We start from the raw sequence: 25,571 nt of genomic DNA, 5'->3' as shown, positions 1-25,571 counted from the left end.
CTTGATTTGAACCTTGAAAGTAAAGCTGATTATGGCTTTTCCCCTCTCTCTTTCCACATACGCATTCGAGGTGAATGACCCACCAACCTTCAAAACGAAGAGAACGTCAGTTTTCACAATTGCTTATTTATTTACAATTTTGTTAATGTTTCACACACTTTATTGGTTGCCCTTGATCACACGGAAGCCTTTAGATTGTACAGAATGACATGTGAGTGCCTTATGTGCTTTGTCAATATCTTTTTAGTTTCACATTTCCAGCACTGAATGACTAGACCTTGACAAGCGCTGGGCAAAAAAAGCATGAGACATTTGAATCAACTAAACAATGGTTATAAAGGCTGCTACCCAAGTGAGTCATTAATGTGAATGTCAATTAGCAGAATGAGTCAGCACCTTGTTATGTGTGTTTTCAAAGCAATAATAATAATGTTATGAATAGGCCAAACAGTCACAAATAAGAATATATTATGTCAAAGGCAAGAGGTGCAGTGATTACAAATGAAGCCTCATTAACAAGGACAGATGGCCACTTAACAGGATAGTTGCTAAATACCAGTAAATCAAAGTCTTAAAAATAACAACTTGGTGTGATTCAATCTGATCAGTGTCTGATTGATGTGAACTTCATAATGCTAGAGTTTATAGCAACTACACCAGATGTGATTTTCACTTTTCCATGTAACCTGAGACTCTAAGCATTGTGCCTTAAGTAGGTCGTCTTTCAGAATTTTCCTTCATTTGGACATGATGCTTCAGATAAAAGCAAAGGACAATTTTGTCTGTGTGTGAAAGTGATTCAAATATTTTCTTTTTTTTTGTGAATGAAACTCTCTCATTTTTATTGTTGTGTAAAGGCTGCAAGCATGAAACTTTTTCTATGACCAAAGGCACTTTATGATGTAAACACTGTGCTCTCAAATAGATGAACCATGAGTTATATATATGTATTAACTTCCTTAATAGATATGCTGAATTTCTGCACAATTTTGTGAATAAGCAACAGTGAATTTGAGCTGCTGACCCTAACATAATTGTGGTCAAGCCACACAAAACAGAGCTGATGGTTAGCTTTAGACTTTTCGATGATTAACTGCAGAATGACTCATTCCACTTCGTTTCAACACTCACTTCTGTTTTTGTTTTCTGATGTTATCTCTCTTGCTCTTCAGCTGGCCAGGAATCACACACACTCAATAAAATTATTGTTGCTTCACCTCAAGCTGAGGTCAACTTGAGCTGGACGTTGTTGATTGGCATCTGGTAGGAAGTGGAGTATTGCACCATGTACAGGAACACATCCAATACATTCCTGCTATAGAAGTAGATGAAACAGTATGTTCTTTTTGTGATGTACTGAAGAAACACTTTATGAAAAAGGTGGCGGTCCAGTGAATATAACTGAGCTGTGTCGTAATGGGTGTAGAAACTGTACGGCTTACTTCCATGCTGTAGTGAGCACGCTGATGCCATCTTATTCAGGTCTGTGCTTTGTGTCGCATCGACCTTGGTTGAACCCGTTTTTGACAGTACAGGCCTGTCACATGGAGTAGTGGCTCAGGAGGTACAGGGGCACAGAGGGCACAGAAGGACAAGCAGCATGCGCCTTGCTCAGTATGGCAACTCTCTGCTGTGGGCAACTAAATGCCGACGCTCTCCTGCTGAGCACATGCTGCCCCCCACTGAGTGGATGGGAGCAGTTGAGAGGCTTAAATAAATAAATACATACATACATACATACATACACAGAAACATGGATTTTGGATTGTTTGAAATTTTCTAATACATTTTATATATAAATATTTATGCATTGAAAAGATATACGAAACTTGGAAGATTTCTGGCAGAGCCTAAATGAATTTTGCTAGACGACTCTCTGATAATATTCACAAGGAACACTGGATTACATAAGTAATTCACTTCTTAAATTAACAATTGATTATATAATTTATTAACTCACAGATTTTGCCATGATTTCACCTTGAACAATAAAGAGATTAAGAGTTGTCACATTTAGTTGACATTTTCAACTTGAATACTTTTGACGATCCACAAAGCCTAAAGTACCCATCCAATTTCAAAGCACTGCACCAATCTAATGTTGAGCCAGGCATTGCTAAGATCACCTTCTATGACTTCTCAACGCCTAGTTTTACTTCCCTATAGTCTTAGAATGCATATTCTCACCTGAATTTCTTTTTTTCTATTTGTGTCTGTGTGCATTCATATATTCACTCAGTGGAATGGAAGGTGCACCGTGTCATGAGATGAGCGATTAAACAGTCTGAACATTATTTATTTCTTATTCTTGCTCCTTCTCTGAGTCATTGCGTTGAGTGGCAGCTGAAAGATCAGGTGAGGAGACTGGAAATTACCATCTGCCACCAGCAGGGTGCCATTAAAAAAAAAAAAGACCAAAATAGATCCGCTCACAAGCTTCTGTTGAAGAGACAGAGAATTATTTCTGTCATAATGTATTTGTTTTGAGAAGTAGGCTAAGTCACATACTTGACAATTGATCTGGTGTGGAAACCAGACCCTGGGAGGAGATTTTATTTGCATTTGGTGCATATGCACAATGCTATTTTAAGGCAAGGATATGTAGACAAAATGGAGATATAAGTCCCTACAGCTTGTGTTGCTTGTTTGGATATTTGCATACTGCATAAAGTAGAAATACATTTAGACTTTAATTAAAGAAAATGGTAACAAAAAGGCTGTTTGATGTGACCGTGTACAAAGAACCAGATGTCTCTTTGTGTTATATTTTTGATAAAAACACAAAAAAGTGTTTGAAGTTAGAACACATTTCACATGACCCACTTGCCAAATATTTTTTGCTAAAATAGGTTTCCTTCAAAAACAGAGGGATTCACAAAATATTTCAGGGTAAAACTTGAAATTGAAATGCTTTAAACAATAAATAAATACATCCAATTGCATTTGCAGGAGTAAGTGTGGAATAGGCAGTTATTATACCACAACACTGGTGAATTCTTGACTTAAATTAGTCAGAAGGTACTGATTAATGCTGCATTCAAATAGCTTGCCTCGTACTATTCCCTCCATTAGAAATTGTGCTTTCTTACAGTACAAAGTACAATAAAGTATTTACTGCCTCTTGTGCCGTCAACTGTAGAAAATTAGGACCCACATTTACAAACCTCCATCTCCAAAGTGCCTGTAATGTACTAAGAGTTCATGATGGATGGAAGGCCATTTTTTCAGTACTATATCTAAGCACTTTAAAAACTTTTCCATCCTCCATGTGTTTGTGAATGTTAATGTAATTTCCTATTGATAAAATGAGTTCCATTTAGAGATTTTATTTTATTTTTAGCTATTTTTGTTCCGATCTTCTTGAGTAACACAGCCATCATGGAGAGAGTCTTATAGACTCTCTAATGGAGAAGCATTAAAAAAAAAAAAAAAAATAATAATAATAAATTATATCATAATATAAACAGGGATGGGGATATCACAAATAATACCAAAGTTCAAACATTTTTAAGGGCAATGTTTACAGAGGATTCATTAGAAAATTGAGCTCAGATACTGCACCTGTTATGATTCTGTTAAGAGAAAAAAAAGAAGGGGAAATTGTAGGTGCAACACACAGAATAAAAAAAAAAAATAGAATTTTTAAGATTTTCCCAGCCTGTCATTCATTGTCAGCACTGATGCTTCCAATGTCATGGTTTCTTATGAATGCTTCCTATAACATTTCTTTAAAACAAAACAAAAAAAAAAACACCTTTTGGAAGAAATTATGGCCCTGATATCCCTGGTCATTATATATATATACCTTTAGAAGAGCCTCCTCTATAAAAGAGCCTCCTTTCAGTGGCCAACACCAATACAAGTCAGATCAGCTCACCTCTAATCAGCATTATTTTATAGTAATCTATCATTGTCCAGAATGTATCAAGAATTTACCCTGAGATCTCTGAACACAAATGTACAATGACCATTAATGGATGTGTCAGGACAAGTAGACCAAACCAAAGTTCAGACAGTAAATTCATCCATCCTCCACCCATCCCTAAAGATTTGACTCCAGAACCTGAATGAGTCTCTCATGGGTTTCTGGGTCATGAAGCTAAATATTCAGGACAGCATGTGTGAAAATCTCTGATAAGTGCTCGACATCATAAGCATTTCATGTCAAGAGATGGTGTCTCACTAGGAGATGCTTAAGTCATGTGGTTGGATACTATTGGCTTGAGGAGTGAGATATGGAAACTGGGTCAGCATGGCGGAGAGAAGAATAAATCGTAGGGATTTAGAAAATCAGCCTACAACTAATAGAATAATTGTCATGCCTTGGCAGGAGGGTAGATCCATAACTACATGTATGGAAAGGTACAACCAAGAGGGGTAAGAAACTGGGAGCTGTAATAGTTTGCCAACAGGAAGAGTCATGTTTGATCTCCAAGGTCCTGTGTTATTTTTATAGTCCTACACAGAGACATGGGTTTCTGCCTGGCTTTTAAAACCTGGAACCTGCAGTGTGCTCATTCAAATATGTTATCTTTCTATAGTAACAATAAATGTAATGGGATATGTACGGCATTAACTGTTTGAGTTTTCTTCTTATTTAACCAAAATCTATATTATTGTACTGTAGTTGTTTTTGTATTGAGTATGAACTTAACCTTTAGCCCTATGTCAACACTTTCAAAGTAATATTCTGCCTTTAAGTTTTTTTCATTCTGGGAAAACCATTATAGCGGAGGACTTTGTGCTTTGCAGTTTATCAGTAACATGACAAATATACATTTTTTGTTGTTTTAACTGGTAAGGCTGGTAAGGAAATGACTGTTAGTAAACATTATAATTAATAACTGTAGCCTTTTATGTTCCTCAACATTAATGTAACTATAAATGAATAAAAAGTATGACATTTCCTTAAAAGAAAAAACAAATGACATGATTATGCCAGGCTGTAATTGACACTTTATACAGAAAATGTATGCACCTTAAATTAAGTTAATAACTAATAAGTCAATATAATATAAGCTTTTTCTTGTGCTAAATTTTTCAGTAGTGTAATCTATTCATTAATTATGCGTTTGCTATTTGTTTGCTTTATAAATGCTTTTCTGTGGAACACATTTTAATGTTATTCTGTAACTTCTGTATCCCTTTATCTTAGGCGTGTTGTGACGGTGAACTAACAGATAAAAAAAATACTTGAGAGGTCATATACCTGCCACATGGGGGCGACAAAGCCTATAGGATCATCATGATTTTCACATTAGAGTTTACTGTACATTTCAACCCAGCCATTGGGGTTACACAAGCCAGTGCACTCTTAGTGCCGGTCCCAATCCCGGATAAAAAGGGCATCCATGTGCCAAATTAAATATGCGGATCATAAATCAGAATATCAGAAAATCAGAATGCCTACAGGATCGGTCGAGGCCCGAGTTACCAACGACCACTACAGGTATCGTCAGCCAACAGGGTACCGGTGGAAATTAGGCTACTGTTGGCCGAAGGAGGAGAAGGAGAGGAGGAAGACGTCTACAGAGACAGCAAGAAGAGGAGAAGTGTAGGAGAGTGGAGTTCCTATGACTGGTAAAGGGAGAGAGGGAACTGATATGATGAAGAGGAGGAAGGTAGATGCGAGTAAGGCCAGGAACATTGGAGGTGGATTTAAACTGTTCTATCATGGTGTAGATAGAAAGAGAAATGGTGTAGGGGTGATTCTGAAGGAAGAGTACAGTAAGAGTGTAGTGAGGGTGAGGAGAGTTTCTGATAGGGTTATAAACGTGAACCTGGAAGTTGAAGGGGTGATGATAAATGTCATCAATGCTTATGCTCCACAAGTGGGTTGTGAGATGAAGGAGAAGGAAAAATTCTGGAGTGAGTTAGATGAAGTGGTAGAAGGTGTACCTAGAAATGAAAGATTGGTGATTGGGGCAGACTTTAATGGGCATGTAGGTGAAGGGAACAGAGGTGATGAGGAGCTAATGGATAGGTATGGCTTGAAGCAGAGGAATGTGCAACCTGAAAGAGATTGGAGACTGTAAGGTGTTGGCGGGGGACAGTGTAGCTAGACAGCTTTGGATGGTGGACTGTAGGATGGTTTAAGAGGTGAAGAAGAAGAGGAGGAGAGTGAGGACTGAAAGAAGAATAAGAGGTGCTGAATGATTGGGCAACCACTGCAGAAGTGATGAGAGACCGCTAGAAAGGTACTTTGTGTGACATCTGGAAAGAAAAAGGAAGTCAAAGAGACAAGGTGGTGGAATGAAGAAGTGCAGGAGAGCATAAGAAGAAAGAGGTTGGCAAAACAGAATTGGGATCTACAGAGAGATTAGAAAAGTAGGCAGGAGTACAAAGAGATGTGGCAGCAGGTAAAGAGGGATGTGGTGAAAGCAAAGAATAAGACATTTGAGGAGCTTCTATGAGAAGTTGGACACTAAGGAAGGAGAAAAGTATTTATACCGATTGGCCAGGCAGAGGAACTGAGCTGAGAAGGATGTGCTGCAAGTTAGAGCAATAAAAGGTGGAGATGGAAGTCGGTTGGACCAGATGACATACAAGTAGAAGCATGGAGATGTTTAGGAGAGATGGCAGTGAAGTTTTCAACCAGGTTGTTTAACAAGATTTTAAAAGGTATGAATGCCTGAGGAATGGAGAAGGAGTGTGCTGGTACCAATCTTTAAGAATAAGGGAGATGTGCAGACCTGCAGTAATAAAGTTAAATGAAGTTGATCAGTCACACCATGAAGTTATGAGAAAGAGTAGTGGAAGCCAGGCTGAGAGAAGAGGCGACCATCTGTGAGCAACAGTATGGTTTCATGCCGAGGAAGAGCACCACAGTCGCATTATTTGCTTTGAGAATGTTGATGGAGAAGTATAGAGAAGGACAGAAGGAATTGCATTGTGTGTTTGTGGATTTTAAGAAAGCGTACGACAGGGTGCCGTGAGAGTTGTGGTATTGTATGAAAAAGTCAGGTGTGTCAGAGAAGTATGTGAGAGTGGTGCAGGACATGTATGAGGACAGTGTAACAGAAGTGAACTGTGCAGTAGGAAAGACAGACTGGGTCAAGGTGGAGGTTGGAATGCATCAAGGATCAGCTCTGAGCCCTTTACTGTTTGCAGTGGTGATGGACGAGGTCAGACAGGAGTTTTTGTATCTATATAAATATAAATGATCATTTTATTGTTTTAATTAGAATAATATTTTGATTACACATGATTATTTAATTTATAACTAAACTGGTCACTTCTTTATAAAATAAATAAACACATAATTAAATAAAACCAGTAAGCGATCTGCTCACTGGTTTGAAAAATTAACACACTGTGTCTATTAGGTTGCAAAGTACATTTATATTTACATTCAAGACATTTGCCTGCAGTGACACACCTGGGCAACAATATAACATTATCTTCTTTTACAGTTATGCACTAACCTGTATTTGTAGTTACAACTAGGTAGCTTGTGGGTTTGTCTCTAGCCATCATCACCACGTTTTTGGCTTTTGCATACGTCAGGGTTTCAGTGTAGGCAGTCACAGGAAGTCAGCAGACTGAATCAATTTGAAATCCATTTTAAAAAAATTTTTTTTATAGACCTTATAGAAGGTGCAGGAAGATGCCACGGTAATCAAGTGTAAGTAAATTAATAAACACCTGAGACATTTAAAATACTTTAAAATAACATTTTATTTAATAGAATGTGGGTGATTGCAACTTTCAGGGGTTAAACTGAAATCCAAACAGAGAATTGAGGTCTTAGTGAAATAATAACAAAAGTTATATTGAAGGTTCAGGACATCTACTAAGGGAGTCAAATGTAAAAGAGATAAACTACTGTCAGACAGCTGAAATCAGACTGCCCTACATTTCCTAATTTGGGGGAAATTTAAAAAAACTCAAGGGAAAAATAAAACATGTGCAAACAAAATGCTTAATGGAAACCACAGATAAATAGCAGAAACATGTGTGCCATGATAAAACTATATAGTACCCTTCTACCTTTAAAGGAGAAAAAGCATTTTGGTGAAACTCAACACTGCACTACCAGGTGACACCATTTTGACCACAGATTTATTGTCATACTCTCATGTACAGGAAGTGGCAATGATAGCAAAAATGAAACAGAAAACATGTTAGAAATATATGTGGTTATCTCCACTGCAGAACATTTCTCAGAGGGCCCAGATAAAAGAGTACTTTTAATCCTGCTAAATCTTTCTACCAATCTTGTGACAATAAATACTGTAATAATGTATAAGTAATGTGAAAGGAGTCATATTCATACATTGTTGTTCATTAAAATTATTTATGCTGAATCATTTTAGAATTCCCAACTTCTTCTTCTTCTTTTTCTTATAGTGTCACACAGTTGGCCTTGAGGCCAAAAGCAAAAACAAATTTCCAAATTTTCCTAGTCCCAAGTCTATTGATCTATTTTAGGATAATGCTGAATATTACATTAACACAGTAAACCACACCTTAATTCATAAATAAAAAGAAAGTAAAAACAATAATAATAAATAAATACAAAACAGTAATTATATATATATATATATATATATATATATATATATATATATATATATATATATATATATATATATATATAAATAATCACTGCCTTCGACTGCTGCCCAATCCTTACAGCACCGTCCCTTACGGCCCCTCCTGCAGGTGGTGAGCCCACGGGAAGAGATATATATATATATATATATATATATATATATATATATATATATATATATATATATATATATATATATATACGGTACACAAAATTCACGGTTTGGTGCAAAAAATTTAATTGCTTGTCATTGTCCCAGTTATTATTAATATTTGTGATCATCAAGATTTTAACAATTTACATTTTTTAAAACTATTTTAATCAAATAGAATAAATAATAAAATCTCTGCTTGGTTAAATAATATATAAAATAATATTATATAAAAATAGAATAAATAAAATTAATGCAATACACTTCTATATTATATTGATTAAATTGAGTAATCAATTAGGTTGGCACAAATGAAATAGATTAAATACAATTGAATAAATGGAAAAAATGTAATTAAATAGTTTACATTTGTTAGACCATATTTCGGTAATACAGATGTGTATGTAAGTGTGTGTGGTTAACATTTAATATTTAATTTTCTAAAGATATGTTCTACTTAAAGGAGTGATGTAGTGACGAATACGTAGCGCTAGTGTTAGCTGCTAGCCATTTATAGATTCTTTGCATTTTCATGCATGCGCAAAACAAATCTTATTTTTAATTTTATAGTGAGTAGTCACAGTGACACTGTACTAACTCTAGGTCTTTATACCCCTGGCATTGTTGTGCATTATATGTTTCTGAGAAAACTTAGATCTTAACTATGTTCCACAAGTAAGAAGGATTGCAACCGAAAGCCCTGTATCACAAAATTTTGGTACAAATATTGGTTCCAATATATATATAATAATATATATAACCCATTTATTTTTTTTACTATTAAAAAATGAAAGAGTATTTGAATTCATATTCTTTTGTAGCTATAATCTTTGCACCAGAGTTAAGATGTTGAGCAAAAATTGGAAAATATGGCAAATGGCCAAAATGATGAAACTTCCTGTTTATCAGATGACTTAAGTTTCAGTAGCAGGGTTACACATACATTGTGGCACATTTTATTTTGGAATATTATTATTGGAAATAAGTTAGCATTGAAAATGAATGTTTTCACACTTAAATGAGTTGTATAAGAATTTGACCACATATAAACACAAGACAATATTTTTTTATTATTAGAGAAAACAGCCTGTTTGAAGGATACAAAAAAGTAGTTATGTATTTTTATACACTGTGCATGCATTCTGTAAAAAAACATTTCAAATAAAATAAATAAATGAATAAAGTTGTAGAAAGGTACTCTTCTTGTGATTCTAAATGAACATGACCCTTTATCACAAGTGCAATTGCACCAACCACTAAAAGTACATCAACTGGTGACTTGTGAAGTCGTTACTTATTTGCATGAAATTAAACTTTTCTCAACTTTGCTGTATCGCTGAACATCTAGTCAAAAGATGCTCTGTGCAAAAGTGGCTTTGTGTTGTTGTCTTCCCTGAGATTATATGAAAGGAACCAGACTCAAAAGGGAACCCATCCTCGTCTAGGTGCCACTGAATGCCCATTCATTAAAAGTTCCATCATTGTTAAGTAATAGGCATGTCAATGGAGAACAGTTCATGCAAATTTATCAACAGACTGTTGATATTAATGACAGTCCAAATCCATCATCACAGTTCTTGAGTTGATCAGTAACTTCATGGATCTTTGGGCCGTGTGGGTATTGTGCATTTGTACATGGTTCTGCTCTCTCTTTATCCATGCACTTTAGTTTTGTGCATCGTATTCCTTTGTTGTTTTGCGTCCTGAGGAAACTGCATTCCCTTGCAATCTTATGAATTTAAATGAAACCTCAGTGGACTAGACTGCCATGTATATATCCGGTAACCTAGATGAGTCGATTTGAGACACACCCAAAGAGACTGATGCAACTCAGTAAAGTCCTTTCAGTGACGAGCCGCGGCAGGAGCAGGAGGCACGAGAAAGGGGAGTGGCCCGAGGGATTGTTTTCAGACAGACGTCGCCATTGGCTGAGCAGGTTGATAATTTGTGACGTCAGCACACACTCCCCGCTCTGACAGCTCGGTTGAAACACAAGTAGGAGACTGAGGTGGATTTTTCCACTGCAACATAACACAAGACAGACAGAAAAGCGTGCAGACACATACACAGACAAGACAGACAGACACGCAGGTGTTACACAGCAGAAACTTCATCTTATCCTACACACACACACACACACACACATACACACACATACACACATACACATATATTTGTTTTAATTTAAAGAGGAAATGTAAACTGAAAGTCGCAGGACTGAGACAGAATCTACCACGCTAGAATAGAGACTTAGCCGGGCTAACCTCCAGCTAGTTCCTGCTCACTGTAATTACCGGTACATCAGAATTTATTACTAATTTACTACTTATTTATTTAAAAGAGTTTCAGGGCTGCCAACGTGTGAAGACTGGTTTTGGTGGAACAATGATGGACTTTGTGGCTGGCTGCATGGGAGGTAGGTGAAGAGCGCCATGAGGGACTTCCTTTAATAGTTCATAGTCACTACACTTATCTACGCTGAATATTGAGGCTAGTTAAGGGGTTAGTTTAAGTTAATCTCGTCTCACACACACACACACACACACACACACACACACACACACACACACACACACACACACACACACAGGAAACCAACAGGGGAAACGGGGAAACTGGTACATGAGCCACGTGCTGCTTTACAATAAATGGTTAACTTTATAATAATAATAATAATATCAATGATAATAATAATAATACAATATATAATAATAATAATAATAATAATAATAATAATAATAATAATGGCCAAGAACACTGGATAGGCATATACACGCATTATACATGAATATGCAGATGTATATAAACGCAGGACGCCCATTTTCCATTCTGAATTTGCATTACAGACACTTTTGATTTCGCCAGTATTAAATAATTTTACACACACACACACACACACACACACACACACACACACACACACACACACAATCACCAACACCTACTGTCCGATTTACATGAGCCATGTGCTGCGTTACAATATGCATATACAGAAGAATAGATAGTGCAAATATAATGCAGTCATGCATTAAATAAAAACTATTGTATTAATCTAGCCTTAAACATGAACCTCTAGTTGAGTTGAGAATGTGTATAATGTAATTGATGTAATTTGTAATCTGTGTTGCACATAGTGGGACACACTGCATGGAATAATGCTCCATGTTAAAGCATGGGGATACTGAAATCATATCCTGAAGATTGTTTTTTGATTGATCCATTTTTTTGTTGAGCAGCAGGTTAGACACTTTCAGTATCGAGGTGGGGATTGTGGGGAAATGGATTATCATTGGTTGGAGGAAACAGAGAGCCTTATTTTAATTGGTGGGTTCAGCTCATTGGTATGCAGATTAGGTGAACGATCATCACAGCGTGTCAATATACAGTACTGGCTGAAAGTACCCGTGCTTCGCTACGGAAGGCAGAACGCTAAGCAATATGGCAATAAGCAGTAAGCACTGAGCAGGACTGGATGATCAGAGATCAGAACGTAACGTCAACAAATAACGTACTACCCCTTTGTAGTACCGATACAGGGCAAACTACTTTGAAAATAATTTTTATCGTGCATCTAACATCTAATAAGAAACAATGTAGTAAGTTTCATGAGGATCCGTACTGTTATTTCGAAGAGTTTACAATGCGTGAGAAATCGCGTTTTTCGCGAGTTAGCCGCGATCCAGGGCGAATTTTTCAAAACCCTTTCTTAGTGAGCACCTAAGACCCAAGAGGAAGGTATGTACCAAATTTCATTGCAATCCGTGCAGTGGTTTTTAAGATTTCATGATGAGTGAGTGAGTCAGTCAGTGGTATTTGAGCTTTATATATATAGATAATGCATCTTTTCTAATGTGGCTCATTTGCATGTTTTTGACAGTTATGACTGTCTTCGTTTATATACTGTCACTTTGGGGTCACTTTATTTTGTAGGTCTCTGTAATACCATAAAGCCTTTCAGTCAAAAATGTTCTGTCTTCTTAATGGATTTTTATCACTATTCTTGGTTGCCTTTTTAATAAATATATTCTGCTATATAATACAATTGAACACATGGCCGATTTTTGTTTTAGCATTAATAACATGTTTTTCACGTAACCTAACAGAGAGAGAGAGAGAGAGAGAGAGCGTGCTAGATCCGTTCATTTTCCAAGCTGGAAATTTGAGTTAAGCTGAAATATTAATGTGAGACGCAGAAGAAAGGATGTCAGGCTGATTCAGTTAACTTCAGAGAGTTCAAAACACATTCATGTTTTGTTTGGCAGCATACCCTGATGTTAAAATGTGCTGCTCTGACAGAATCTACATAACAATTTGCTGGTCAGATACAGTCATGTAAATATTTATGAATGGTATTTTTCTATCTTACAGTTGTCCCTAACCCTGCAATTGTGGGTGAGTTTGAATGCCTTTGGCTTAGAGTGAAGCATCACTGCAAATTAATACAAAGCTATTCAGGCCAATCAACTCAACATATGATGAATTATTTATCTATATCCAGCTAGCACTCAATCCAATTTAAGCTTTTTGCAAAATTATGGAGTAACACCCCTTTGCACAAATTCTGTGTAAAAAACTGACTGTGGTGTTTTGTAAAATAGGTAATTTTGTTACTACTATAGGTTATTAAACAAATATACCACTTATTGTGCAAAACACCCTATGGGCTTGAGCTTCAAGTTGAAAGGAGAGGCTGCGGTGGTTTTAAAAAGCAGGTTCCCAAACTGAAAACAATAATACTAGTGTACTAGCACTAGTATTATTATCCTACTAGTTTTGTATAAGCAGAATAATTACAGTCAGCCGGAGGTGAGAACTGAAAGGTCTGGTTTGTATTATAACTTCATCCAGATATGTTGCTTGAAATGTTGGAGCACGTTAATTCCACCAAGAGTACAGCAATTACACCAGTGTCCAAAATGACGCTTCTGTGCCAGTCTCTAAAACTAGGTGTAAAAACAAAATAAGTCAGACACAGACATGTGCACAGCAGGCATAATGCTGCATTCACAGGACCGTTCCTTGCTGATTGTGTCTGGGATTAAGAAATAATTCACAGCGTCATATTTGTTATTATAAGCTCATTTTCGTTTCTGTTCTCATCACAGATGACTGTGTCCTTTAAACAGACTGAAGACCTATTGTTTGGTGTCGCTTGTCGCAGGATGGGCGATGTGGAAGCAGAGCTAGACAACTAATGTAGTGAATTCATGAATTCACTTCTTGTAAATTGTTGTACTTTCCCAACCTCTTGCATTATTTCAGGGCAGGATGGCTTTGCATCACGGACAATGATTAATGCCCAAATTGTTTGGGACTGGAGCTTCATTGAAATGCATGATAGAGCCTTGCCCTAACCCCAGCATAATGCCAATAGCAATACGTAATGTTTTCAGGCTACGGAAATAGTGCTGATTAATAATTCTCCTTCCTCTGATGCTGCATGGTCACAGCAGGGAGTGAAGCGAATGCCTGTCATGTCTGTGGCCCCTTAAGAAGAGAAGGTAAGCTCCTTTGCTGTGTTGATGCGGCAAGAACAAGAATGCGCAGAAGGCTCTGCTGCTCAACCCCCAGGAATGGGAATTGTGAGCGCTTTATTAGTGTCGGACAAATTCAGAGGTTAGTACAGCTACCTCATGTACAAAGACCTCAGTGGCCACTTTTATTATCTGAGCTTGAATAATGAGCTCACTTTGGTGTAGAGCGTTGATAGTTTTATCAGAGCTTTCTGATGATCACAATGTAATTCCAGAGTGCAGCTCAGCAGCAGCAAACCCATGCAAGTTGTTGCTGGCACGATTATTCATGATGTGAATGACGCAGCAGTGAATGTGGATTGTATGCCTTATGTGGTGTACAGTTGGTCCAGGCTTTTAATATATAACCCCAAGTAGCTGGTAAAGAAATACAGGCAACACTACTGTAGGCACCAGGCATAAGTCATGTGCAGTATCTCACTGGGTTTCTTAACCTTTTCTTACTACTTTAGAATTGAAATATGGTGTCCATTACATGGTTTCTAAGAGCTAAAACATCTGTTTGGTTTCCAAGTCTAACTATATGTTTAGTGAATTCAGACACACTCTTTTAAAAAGAAATTCAAAAGCATAGAGCTTGTTAAAAATGTACAAGCTTCATGTGTCTTTAATACGATCTGCAATCTGAGTGGAACATGTTATCGGGCTGGTCTCCAAAGCTTTGACCTTGCATTCAAATATATTTACAAATCTTGAAATTCTAGAAGAATCTTAGACAAAGCAGAACCTTTTCAGTAGCATTAGGAGGTTGTTAAAATTCAAACACTGACTATTACAGGTAAACATTTATTGTTAGTAGAGTTAACTAGTCAATATAATAATCTGTAATGGTCAGATTTGTACATAAGTGTATGACTTGAAACATAATGTTATTTTGTTTAGGCAGTTGGGGACACAGTGTCAGATGGTGCTATAATGCCAACACTACTGATGTTGCTATTGCACCATGAGGATGGTCACAAGCAGTGCTTTAAAAGAATGCAGGTTAGCAGGAGGCTACAATTTGTGTGACATCACTAAAGTATAAAATTCTTGAATCTGTTTAGTGACTGATTCACCCGAATCATTTCATTTAAGTGAATTGTTCGGTTGCACAGTCCAGTACATTGGACCCAATGCTACAGTGCCTGATCATGCTACCAAACCCTACTGCTGCAAGTTAACTGGCAGGGCCCTGGAACACGCCAACATAGACCAAATGTTACTCATTGAATTAACTGTAGAACGATATACACTGGTGAAGGTGAACGACCTTAATGCTGAACCAATTTGTTCACCTTAGTGACTTAGTTATAGACCAAAACATTCCTAGTATACAAGTAATTCCAGCAAACCCAGAACCTAAAAAAGGTCATGCTCATGGCTTGACTGCCAGGGCACAATTAATAGAAATTGCTGAGACATTTTGACACTGTTTCTGCAAACACACAGTTTTATTAATGTTAATTACAATACAGAAGATTCTACCCCATGGTGGAAGCTTAATCGAGTTGTACTGACTGAATCTGGTGTTTTTTTTGTAATTGAAAAGCGTTTGATGGTTATGGTTGCAGGACTTAAATAAATGGAAAGAGTACTGCTGTGGTACTGTAGTCAGATTAAGGCTCAACATTTTAACAGTATGCAATATAAACCAACCATCTTAATAATTAACAATCATCAGTGTACAATAGCTTTACAGAATGTAAAGTAATTTTATTTTTAATGCATAAATCACTAAATGTTTCTGGTTCTTGGAAGTTCCTTGGAATGATCAGAATAGACTCCTCCCCCCTGATCGTGCACATACCAGGGGAAAATGAATGAAAATGATTTATAATAACACAGTTTATGCAATTTTGCACACATTTTTGTCATTATATTCCAAATGATAGCCAGTCTAGTGCAAATCACTTCAAAAAAGTGTGTTGACTGCCAGCCATCTTTGGCATATTTGTTCAAATTGGTCTAATTATACCAGATTGCATTTGTACTCTTCAGGTGCTGCTGGGGTTATAGTAGGACATCCTTTTGACACTGTAAAGGTGAGTACCTGCTAATATCAGTTAAAAAAACGTATACAAATTGAATCTTTGTTTGGTTTGTGACCTTTGGTAAACCAACTTCAGCAAACCAGAAGAAATCCTTCCTCATGCTGGTGATGAAACATGGACTATGCATTTGTTTTTGCTTTTGTATTTACAGTTAATTTCCCTTTCTAAAGACACTGTTAACAATAGAAAATTGATAGTTTGACTTTACCTAAAAGTTCTAGATGCTGATCAGTCATGATGTAGTTGTACACACAATGTCATATTTCTACCTTAATTTAGTTAGTTAATTAGAAGACTGTAATGTGAGATTCAGGGAAGAGGTCAGACAGGGGTTCGGTTGTGTTGAGGAGGTGCTGGATGATTGGGCAACTACTGCAGAAGTGATAATGGAGACAGCTAGAAAGGTACTTGGTGTGACATCTGGAAATAGAAAGGAAGACAAAGAGACGTGGTGGTGGAATGAGGAAGTGCAGGAGAGCATAAGGAGAAAGAGGTTGGCAAAACAGAATTGGGATCGACAGAGTGATTAGAAAAGTAGACAGGGGTACAAGGAGATGCGGCAGCAGGTAAAGAGGGATGTGGCGAAAGCCAAAGAAAAGCCATATATGAGGAGCTGCATGAGAAGTTGGACACTAAGGAAGGAGAAAAGGATTTGTACTGATTGGCCAGACAGAGGGACCGAGCTGGGAAGGATGTACTGCAAGTTAGAGCAATAAATGATGGAGATGTAAATGTGTTGACTAGTGAGGAGAGTGTGTTGAGAAGATGGAGGGAGTATTTTGAGCAGCTGATGAATGAAGAAAATGAGAGAGAGAAGGTTGGATGGTGTGGAGATAGTGAAGCAGGAAGTGGATATGATTAGTAAGGAGGAAGTGAGAGCAGAGATTAAGAGGATGAGGATTGGAAAGTCGGTAGGACCAGATGACATACCGGTAGAAGCATGGAGATGTTTAGGAGAGTTGGCAGTGAAGTTTTTAACAAGATTGTTTAACAGGAAGGTAAGAAGATGCCTGAGGAATGGAGAAGGAGTGTGCTGGTACCGATCTTTAAGAATAAGGGAGATGTGCAGACCTGCAGTAATATATTTGAATAAAGTTTATAAGTCACAGCATGAAGTTATGGGAAAGAGAAGTGAAAGCCACGCTGAGAGAAGAGGTGACCATCTGTGAGCAGCAGTATGGTTTTATGCCGAGGAAGAGCACCACAGATGCCTTATTTGCTTTGAAAATGTTGATGGAGAAGTATAGAGGTCAGAAGAAGTTGCATTGTGTGTTTGTGGATTTAGATAAAAGCGTACGACAGGGTGCCGAGAGAGGATTTATAGTACTGTATGAGGAAGTCAGGTGTGTCAGAGGAGTATCTAAAGGGTGGTGCAGAACATGTATGAGGACAGTGTGACAGCAGTGAAGTGTGCAGTGGAAACAACAGACTGGTTCAAGGTGGAGGTTGGACTGCATCAAGGATCAGCTCTGAGCCCTTTCCTGTTTGCAACGGTGATGGACACTGTGGTGACCCCTAATGGGAGAAGCCGAAAGAAGAAGAAGAATTAGAATATTAGAAAATATCTACATAGTAAATGTTTTTTTGTGGAGTTTTATGCTGAAATAAGGCATGTATGTACTTGTTTATTCAGATTTTGCAACTTTTTTGTACAACAGTGTCTGCACATTTTTCACTGCCATAGCCTTTATATTTATTCACTGTACATAATGTGTGTGTGTGTGTGTGTATGTGTGTGTGTGTATATATATATATATATATATATATATATATATATATATATATATATATATATATATAAAATGTGTGTGTATGTATGTATGTATGTATGTATGTATGTATGTATGTATGTATGTATGTATGTATGTATCTGCATTTTTCAACTTGCACAATTGCTGCATAGAGTCTTTAAACAAATGTAAAGTAAAATTTACAAAAACTTCATTAAAGATTTACCATATAATGTAACCAAACCAAAGAATCTTTACTTCCCTTAGGTTTTTACTGAACGTTACTTTGCTTTTCACAGGTTAGGCTACAAGTACAAAATGCACACAAGCCTCTGTACAGGGGAACTTTTCACTGTTTCCAGTCCATCATAAAGCAAGAATCAGTCAGTACCATTTTCTTTGTGTTTATTTGCTTAATTTTGCGATTCATTTTAATGGTATTTATTCAAATAGCTGAATGCAATTAGATTTAAATGCATGAGTCATTTCAAATAATCTACTTGATTTCTCCGTTAAATTAACTTTTAAATGGTTAACGAATTTGCCTTAAGAAAATCTATAAATAGTTTTTATTGTGTTATTTTATTGTATATATCAATTACATGAAGTCTATCTATAACTTATATCACAGTAGGTTAGATCAATGCTTTACTAGGAAATGGATGATGATTTAATGCCTTAAGATCTATTGTTTTCCCTACCCTAGATTTTTGGTCTTTACAAAGGCATTGGTTCTCCTATGATGGGACTGACTTTCATTAACGCCATTGTCTTTGGTGTGCAAGGCAACACCATGCGTCTGCTGAGAAACGACACTCCAACAAACCAATTCCTAGCAGGAGCTGCTGCTGGAACCATCCAGTGTGTAATTTGTTGTCCAATGGAACTGGCCAAGACGCGCATGCAGATGCAAGGTACTGGTGAAAAGAAGTCCACTCACAAGGTATATAAAAACTCACTGGACTGCCTGGCCCGGATATACCAGCGTGACGGTATGCGGGGCATCAACAGGGGCATGGTGGCCACCCTCATCCGTGAGACGCCTGCCTTCGGTGTGTACTTCCTTGTCTACGATGTGCTAACACGCTCACTAGGCTGTGAACCAAATGACTCGTACATGATCCCCAAACTGATGTTTGCTGGCGGTATGTCAGGCATTGCCTCATGGCTTTCTACATATCCTGTGGATGTGATTAAGTCTCGCCTACAGGCTGATGGTGTTGGAGGCAAGTTCCACTACAGTGGCATCATGGATTGTATACACAAGAGCTTAGCGCAAGAGGGATGGCGCGTGTTTACGAGAGGCCTCACATCCACTCTGCTCCGAGCTTTTCCTGTCAACGCAGCTACTTTCGCTACTGTAACACTCTTCCTCATGTATGTACGGCGAGAGGAAGCGCCCAAAGATTGCGAAGCTGACCCTCAGAACAATTCTTCTTTACAACAGCAACCACAACCTACCAGCATGTAGTAACCTCCGTTTTCAGTACATATGCTATGGCTGAGCAGCAGCTGCCCTCTGTTACGGAAGGAATGCTCTGCTTTGCTTTGGGACAATGTCTACTGACACAGTCTGGAAATCTGTAGAAATAATTAATGCAACATCAAACTGCATTTTACATATATATTTTTTTTTTTATTTTAAAGTGTGAAGTGAAAGTGTAACTTGTTAACTATATGAATACCAGTTGGTAGAAATCTGACTTTTAATACTACTTTCTAAAACCACTTTCCTTTCTTTAAAAAAAAGAGAAGAAAAAAGGATAAGTATGTGTTCTGCTGATGCTGATATTGCACAAAAGTCCAATAAATCTACCACATCCTTTTACTTATACATTACCGTAAATGGTAATGAAATAAAATGTAAAAACTACTTTTTCGGTAAAGTAGTTTGTGAAAATGTGAAATACAGATGGAAAAGTGCACTTTAGGGTACATGCTTATTTCTGTAATTTAGCAGAATAATTTTTTTTTTTTCTGTTGTGACTATAGAACATAGGCTTTTAGAAAATTAATGGAGCAATTTCTCTCATAGTATACATTTTGTCACCTTCTCCAACTAACCTTCAATGTACTGTCTTTACTCTAGTTCTGCTATTTTATACACAATGATACTGCTGATTAATACAGACACATTTAGATTAGTTAGCATTGCCTACCTGTGTTGGTTTCCTAGAATTCAGGTACTAAGGTAGTTAAATTGTAGTAAAGTTGAAATTTACCATGAACGTACTGTACAGTAGTTATGTTACTTCATGCATGTGAAATAGAAGGATTTCTAAAGAACTTGTATAATTACGAATCCATGTCTTTACCATGCAACAAATTGCACTTGACTTTACCATTCAAAATAGATGCATTTTTTTTTTATAGTCAGTTTTGTTTGAGACTTCTGATCTCATTAGATACCCATAGTCACTGTGTAAGCGCATGTATTTCTTTCCTTTCAATCAATACATGATGATGTTCTGTACTAAAAGACTGTTGTGGCTGCTCTAACTTGAAGCATGTTTAAATCAGTACTGCTGTACAAAATGGTTATTTTTGTTCAATTATATTGTACATAACAAAGCCTATCCAAAGCTGTTGGATGTGTGTGTGTGAGAGTCAGTGGGACTCGTGGGATTTACTTGGATTGTATTGACAATGTTTGTTTTTTTATTTAAACCCAATTTTAGCGGTTAGAGGAACCAGCACTATTGTTTTACTTTAAGTCTACTGTTAAGTGTGACTTGTTCTTTAGGTCATTACTTGTATGCTGTACTTCATGTACAAATGTGTACTCCATTAAAACTTGAGCTTCAAAAAATAAAGATAACTTTTATTTTAGCTCTGAGAAAGAAATGTTAATTCAAGAGTTTACACCTATATGAAACAAACCATTTCTTTTTTATAAACAGCTGTTTAATAAGATTTTGCTAGAGGCTTTTGAAAATTTGTTTATTGGAAGATAATTTGTTTACTTCTTACTGGATTAAAAATCACATAGAGATTTCATTTTGTAGGTAGAGAAGCTGACCCATATAGTCTAGGTTTACCATCAAGAGGGAAGTGGTGCCTTATGCTGTTTCACGAGGGGAAAAAAAGAAAGAGTAACACTGAAATTGGTCAATGGCATTTTTACTCAAACAAAACTATGACAGCAATGCAATAAACTAAACTGGTAGCATTTTCATGACAAGACTTTTTTCATCCAATTTAAAAAAAAAAATTTTTTTGTTATTAGCAATGCAATAAATATCCACTCATTGCTCGATTTGAATTAAATTATTCAATATCTAAGCCCAAAACGCATACAGTTTCTGAAAAACAAATTTGTAACAAATATTAAATGGTTGTTAATGTTATATTGTTATCAAATATGACAATCAAAATGTTTATAATCTATTGAACATTTTTTAAACCAATCTCCAGGTTTTCAGGTGTTGCTGCTACTCATCCTGGGATTTTTTGCCAGGCACACCATCCCTAGTTTTTGCACGTAGCTTATTGACCTGGGATTCAGCAATATCTGCACGCTCCTCTGCCTCTTCAAGCTCATGCTGTAGTTTTCTTAACTTGGCCAAGTTGGAATTAGCTTGTTCTTCCGCCTCTTCAGCCGAACGCTTGTAGGACTTCACTTTGAGCTGTAGCTTGTCAACCAAATCTTGGAGTCTTGCCATATTCTTACGATCTTCCTCGGTTTGATAAGTGAGCTCCTTGATACGGCGTTCATACTTCCGAACCCCCTTAATAGTTTCTGTACCTCTTTTTTGTTCTGCTTCCAATTCATTTTCAAGTTCACGAATGCGAGCTTCCAGTTTTTGAAGCTGTTTCTTTCCACCCTTCATAGCTATTTGTTCGGCTTCATCAAGTCGGTGCTGCAAGTCTTTGATCGTTTGCTCCATGTTTTTTTTCATTCTCTCAAGATGAGCGCTGGTGTCCTGCTCTTTCTTTAGTTCTTCTGCCATCATAGCCGCATCGGTAATTGCCTTTTTTGCTTTCTCCTCAGCGTTGCGGTTTTCTTGTACCATCTCTTCCATCTCACTCTGTAGCTGTAGCAAATCACTCTCATGCTTCTTCTTTTGGTTGATCAGGCTGGTGTTTTGAGAATGCAGTAATTGCATCCTCTCTGTTGCATCGGTAAGCTCTTGCTCAGCCAGTTTACGCCCCCTCTCAGTTTGTTCCAACATTGCTCTTAGCTCCTCAAGTTCTGCTTGAACGAGGTTATTTCTACGTTCTAACAGGGCACTATTCTCTTTGAGCTCTTCATTACAATGAGCAGAATCATCCAGTTGAAGCTGAGTGTCCTTCAAATATGACTGGACCATCTTCAATTGTTTCTGTGCATCAGCTGCCTGTCTGTTGGCTTGACTTAGCTGAATTTCCATCTCATTTAAGTCTCCCTCCATTTTTTTCTTGACTCTTAAAGCTTCATTACGGCTTCTTGTTTCTGCCTCCAGAGAACTTTGTAAAGTTTCCACCATTCGTTGGTAGTTCCTTTTTGCCTGCTCCATCTCCTCATCCTTCTCAGACAACTTTCTTTCAATGTCTGCTTTTACCTGATTGAACTCGAGTTGGGCACGTAAGATCTTGCCTTCCTCATGTTCTACAGAGGCCTCAGCTTCCTCCAGTGCAGACTGCAGCTCTGCTTTTTCTTGTTCTAGTTGTTTCCTAAGTTTCTCCAGCTCATGAACACTCTTGCCTCCTTCACCAAGCTGATCTGTAAGGTCTGATATTTCTTCTTGCAGATTTTTGTTCTCCCGTTTGATAGTCTCAAGTTGATCAAGAGTTTCTTCATAAGCATTTTTGAGTTTGAAGAGTTCAGTACTCAGGTTTCGTGCTTCTTTCTGTGATGCTTCCAGCTCACACTGTGACTCTTCATGCTTCTGCTTCCACTCTGCTATGACCTTATCAAAGGCTCTCTGTTTCTTGTCCAAAGCAGCAGATGCGGCATTTGAGCGTTCAAGATCAAGCATAAGATCTTCAATCTCATTTTGCAGACGATGTTTAGTTTTTTCAAGAGACGAGCACTTTGCATTAACTGCTTCTACTGCCTCCTCTGCCTCTTGTAGCCGTTGAACAAGTTTTTTCTTGGCCTCTTCTAGTTCCTCTGTTCTCTGAATGCCATCTGTCTCATATTTAGCCCTCCATGTTGCAACTTCAGCATTTGCCTTGGACATTGCCCTTTGAAGCTCCGCTTTAGCTTCCTGCTCCTCTTCAAGCTGCTCTCTCAGCAAATCACAGTCATGTCGAGAAGACTGCACTGCATGAGCAAGTGCATTTTTTGCTTTGACTTCTTCTTCAAGCTGCCTTCTCAGATCTTCTAATTGTTGTGTGTAGGAACTTTTTCCTCTGGTGAGTTGAGAGACCAGACATTCTTTTTCCTCCAGCTGCCTCCCAAGTTCCCCATTTTCAGTTAGCAACTTGGCTCTTTGTGCTGAGAAGTCATTAAGACTCCTCTGAGCCTCCTCGGCCTTGGACCTATGCTCATGCATCTGATCCTCGAACGAACGGCACATCTTTTCAAGATTTACCTTGCCTTTAACAATACTCTCCATGTTTGAGGCCAAGTCATCCATTTCCAACTTCAGCTCTGTCTTTTCTTTCTCTAACTTTTGCTTGACTCGTTGGAGATTGTCAATTTGTTCACCAAGTTCAGCTACGCTGTCAGCATGTTTTTTCCTGAGGGCAGCAGAAGTGGCTTCGTGGTGTAGTGTAGATTCCTCAAGATCTCTGCGTAACTTCTGAAACTCCGCTTCTCTTTTCTTGTTGAGCTCTACTTGAGCAGATGTGGCTCCACCTGCCTCCTCAAGCCGTTCACTAATATCTTCCAACTCACGGGAGAGATCGCATCGCTGTTTTTCTACCTTTGCTCGAGCTGCACGCTCAGCATCCAGCTCTTCCTCCAGTTCCTCTATACGAGCTTGGTTTTCTTTTAATTTTTTTTGCAGTTGCACTACGACTAATTGCTCATTCTCAATCTTTCCATTCAGTTGAATAATTTCAAAATCTTTCTTCTTCAGTTTCTCTTCCTGCTGCTGCTTGTCATTCTCTAAGTCCATTATATTCTCTTGAACCAATTTGAGGTCTCCCTCCAACTTTCTTTTGGCACGTTCAAGATCCATCCTGACCTTTTTTTCGTGTTCTAGGGTCCCTTCAAGGTCATCCACCTGCTGCTCAAGCTTAGCTTTAGCTTTTGTCAATGTGTTTGTTTTATCTTCTTCACTCTGAAGGTCATCTAGTGTCTGCTGCTGAGTCTCCTGTAGAGCTTTTTTCTCTTTTGTGAGTTTCATTATAATCTCATCTTGGGAAGCCATTTCCTCATTGAGGTTCTTCACTTTATTCTCAGTTGCATGCTTCTCTTTCTCAACCTTGGCTAGAGTTAGCTCAAGGTCATCAATATCTTTCTTTAGTTCTGAGCATTCGTCTTCTAGTTTACGTTTTTTGGCTGTGAGTTCAGCATTTATTTCTTCTTCATCTTCTATCCGCTCGGTCATCTCTTTCACTTTAGCTTCCAGTTGGATTTTGCTCTTTATTAACTGTTCACAGCGCTCTTCAGCATCTGTCAGTGTATCTTGTTCTGACTGCAATTGTAGAAGTAAATCATTTTTTTCTTGCAGAAGTGTGACCATTTTCTCCTCTAACTCTTTTCTTCGGGTTTCAGATTTATCAAGAGCCTCTTTTATTTTATTGAATTCATCTTTCATATTTGCCATCTCTTTCTCAGCCTCAGCACTCCTAAGAAGAGGCTTAATTTTAAAGAACATTTTCATCCAAGGCCAGTTTTTCACACTTAGGAAGGAGCGAAGGTTCCACTGAATGACCATTAGTGCATCTCTGCGTTCCACAATTTTCTGATATTCTGCTCTCATTAACAAAGCTCGAGCATTAGCTTGTATCCTGGTGATGATTCGGGCAAGTTGCTCATCCCTCATTTCTTCCAGCAAACCCAGAAGACCAGCTTTAAAGAAGACTTTTGTGTGACCAAACTTGTACTGTGTATGGTCAATGTCAAGTGATCCCAGTAGCTTCTCAGCGCTCTTTTTGTTTTCAACAAACTGGCCTTCCGGAATAGCAGATGCATTTAGAATTCTGTACCTCTGTTTGAAATCACCATAAAGTACTCTGTTAGGAAAACCTTTCCTGCAAATTCTGATACCCTCCAATACACCGTTGCAGCGAAGCTGATGCATCACAAGGCAGTTGTCCATAACTCCAGGAGTCTTGGTCTCATTGGGAATTAAACAGCGAACAAAATGTGGATGAGTAGTTTTGAGATTGGTCATTAGTTTGTTAAGATTTTCTCTGTGCAGGGCAGATACGGTCTGAAACGATGACCCCTTCTTTTTACCTCCTTTTCCACCTGCTTCAGCTGAATAGCTGGAAAAAAGATGGCTTAGAAGCTTAAGAGATGATTTCTGATACAGCCCAACCACTGTTTCATTCAGTGGATCCTTGTTTTTAACAAGCCACCCACTAATATTGTAATCGACAGTGCCGGCATAGTGAACCAGTGCAAAGTGAGCTTCAGCCTTGCCTTTGACAACACGTGGTTTCTGGAACATGGAACATTTAATAAGATTTTGC

At 37.7% G+C, this 25,571-nt stretch overlaps 1 protein-coding gene and 1 pseudogene across 2 annotated transcripts; one reads left to right on the top strand and one right to left on the bottom strand.

The window, feature by feature from the left end:
• The first annotated feature begins 10,706 nt into the window (after positions 1-10,706).
• On the top strand, positions 10,707-20,831 carry slc25a29 (solute carrier family 25 member 29). Its single transcript, XM_083562354.1, has 5 exons — positions 10,707-10,796; positions 11,047-11,121; positions 16,220-16,263; positions 18,302-18,385; positions 18,709-20,831. Exons 2-5 carry the CDS (start codon positions 11,091-11,093, stop codon positions 19,471-19,473), a joined length of 924 nt encoding a protein of 307 aa, XP_083418480.1. The 5' UTR covers positions 10,707-10,796; positions 11,047-11,090; the 3' UTR covers positions 19,474-20,831.
• Positions 20,832-21,106: 275 nt separating this feature from the next.
• On the bottom strand, positions 21,107-25,549 carry LOC310737709 (myosin-6 pseudogene; annotated as a pseudogene). The gene has a single exon. The product of its transcript is annotated as a myosin-6 pseudogene (transcript).
• Between the last annotated feature and the right edge of the window lie 22 nt (positions 25,550-25,571).

Source organism: Silurus aristotelis (genome assembly GCF_946808225.1).
Source record: "Silurus aristotelis genome assembly, chromosome: 15".
NCBI classification, from domain to species: domain Eukaryota; kingdom Metazoa; phylum Chordata; class Actinopteri; order Siluriformes; family Siluridae; genus Silurus; species Silurus aristotelis.
The sequence above is the reverse complement of the archived record's forward strand: the minus strand, read 5'-3'. Positions and strand labels throughout refer to the sequence as shown.

Excerpts from the sequence above, each read along its gene's own strand:
- slc25a29 (XM_083562354.1), top strand. The coding sequence starts at position 11,091 with ATGATGGACTTTGTGGCTGGCTGCATGGGAG. Across the intron at positions 11,122-16,219 it reads TGTGGCTGGCTGCATGGGAG|GTGCTGCTGGGGTTATAGTA; the intron begins GTAGGTGAAGAG and ends TGTACTCTTCAG. Across the intron at positions 16,264-18,301 it reads ATCCTTTTGACACTGTAAAG|GTTAGGCTACAAGTACAAAA; the intron begins GTGAGTACCTGC and ends TGCTTTTCACAG.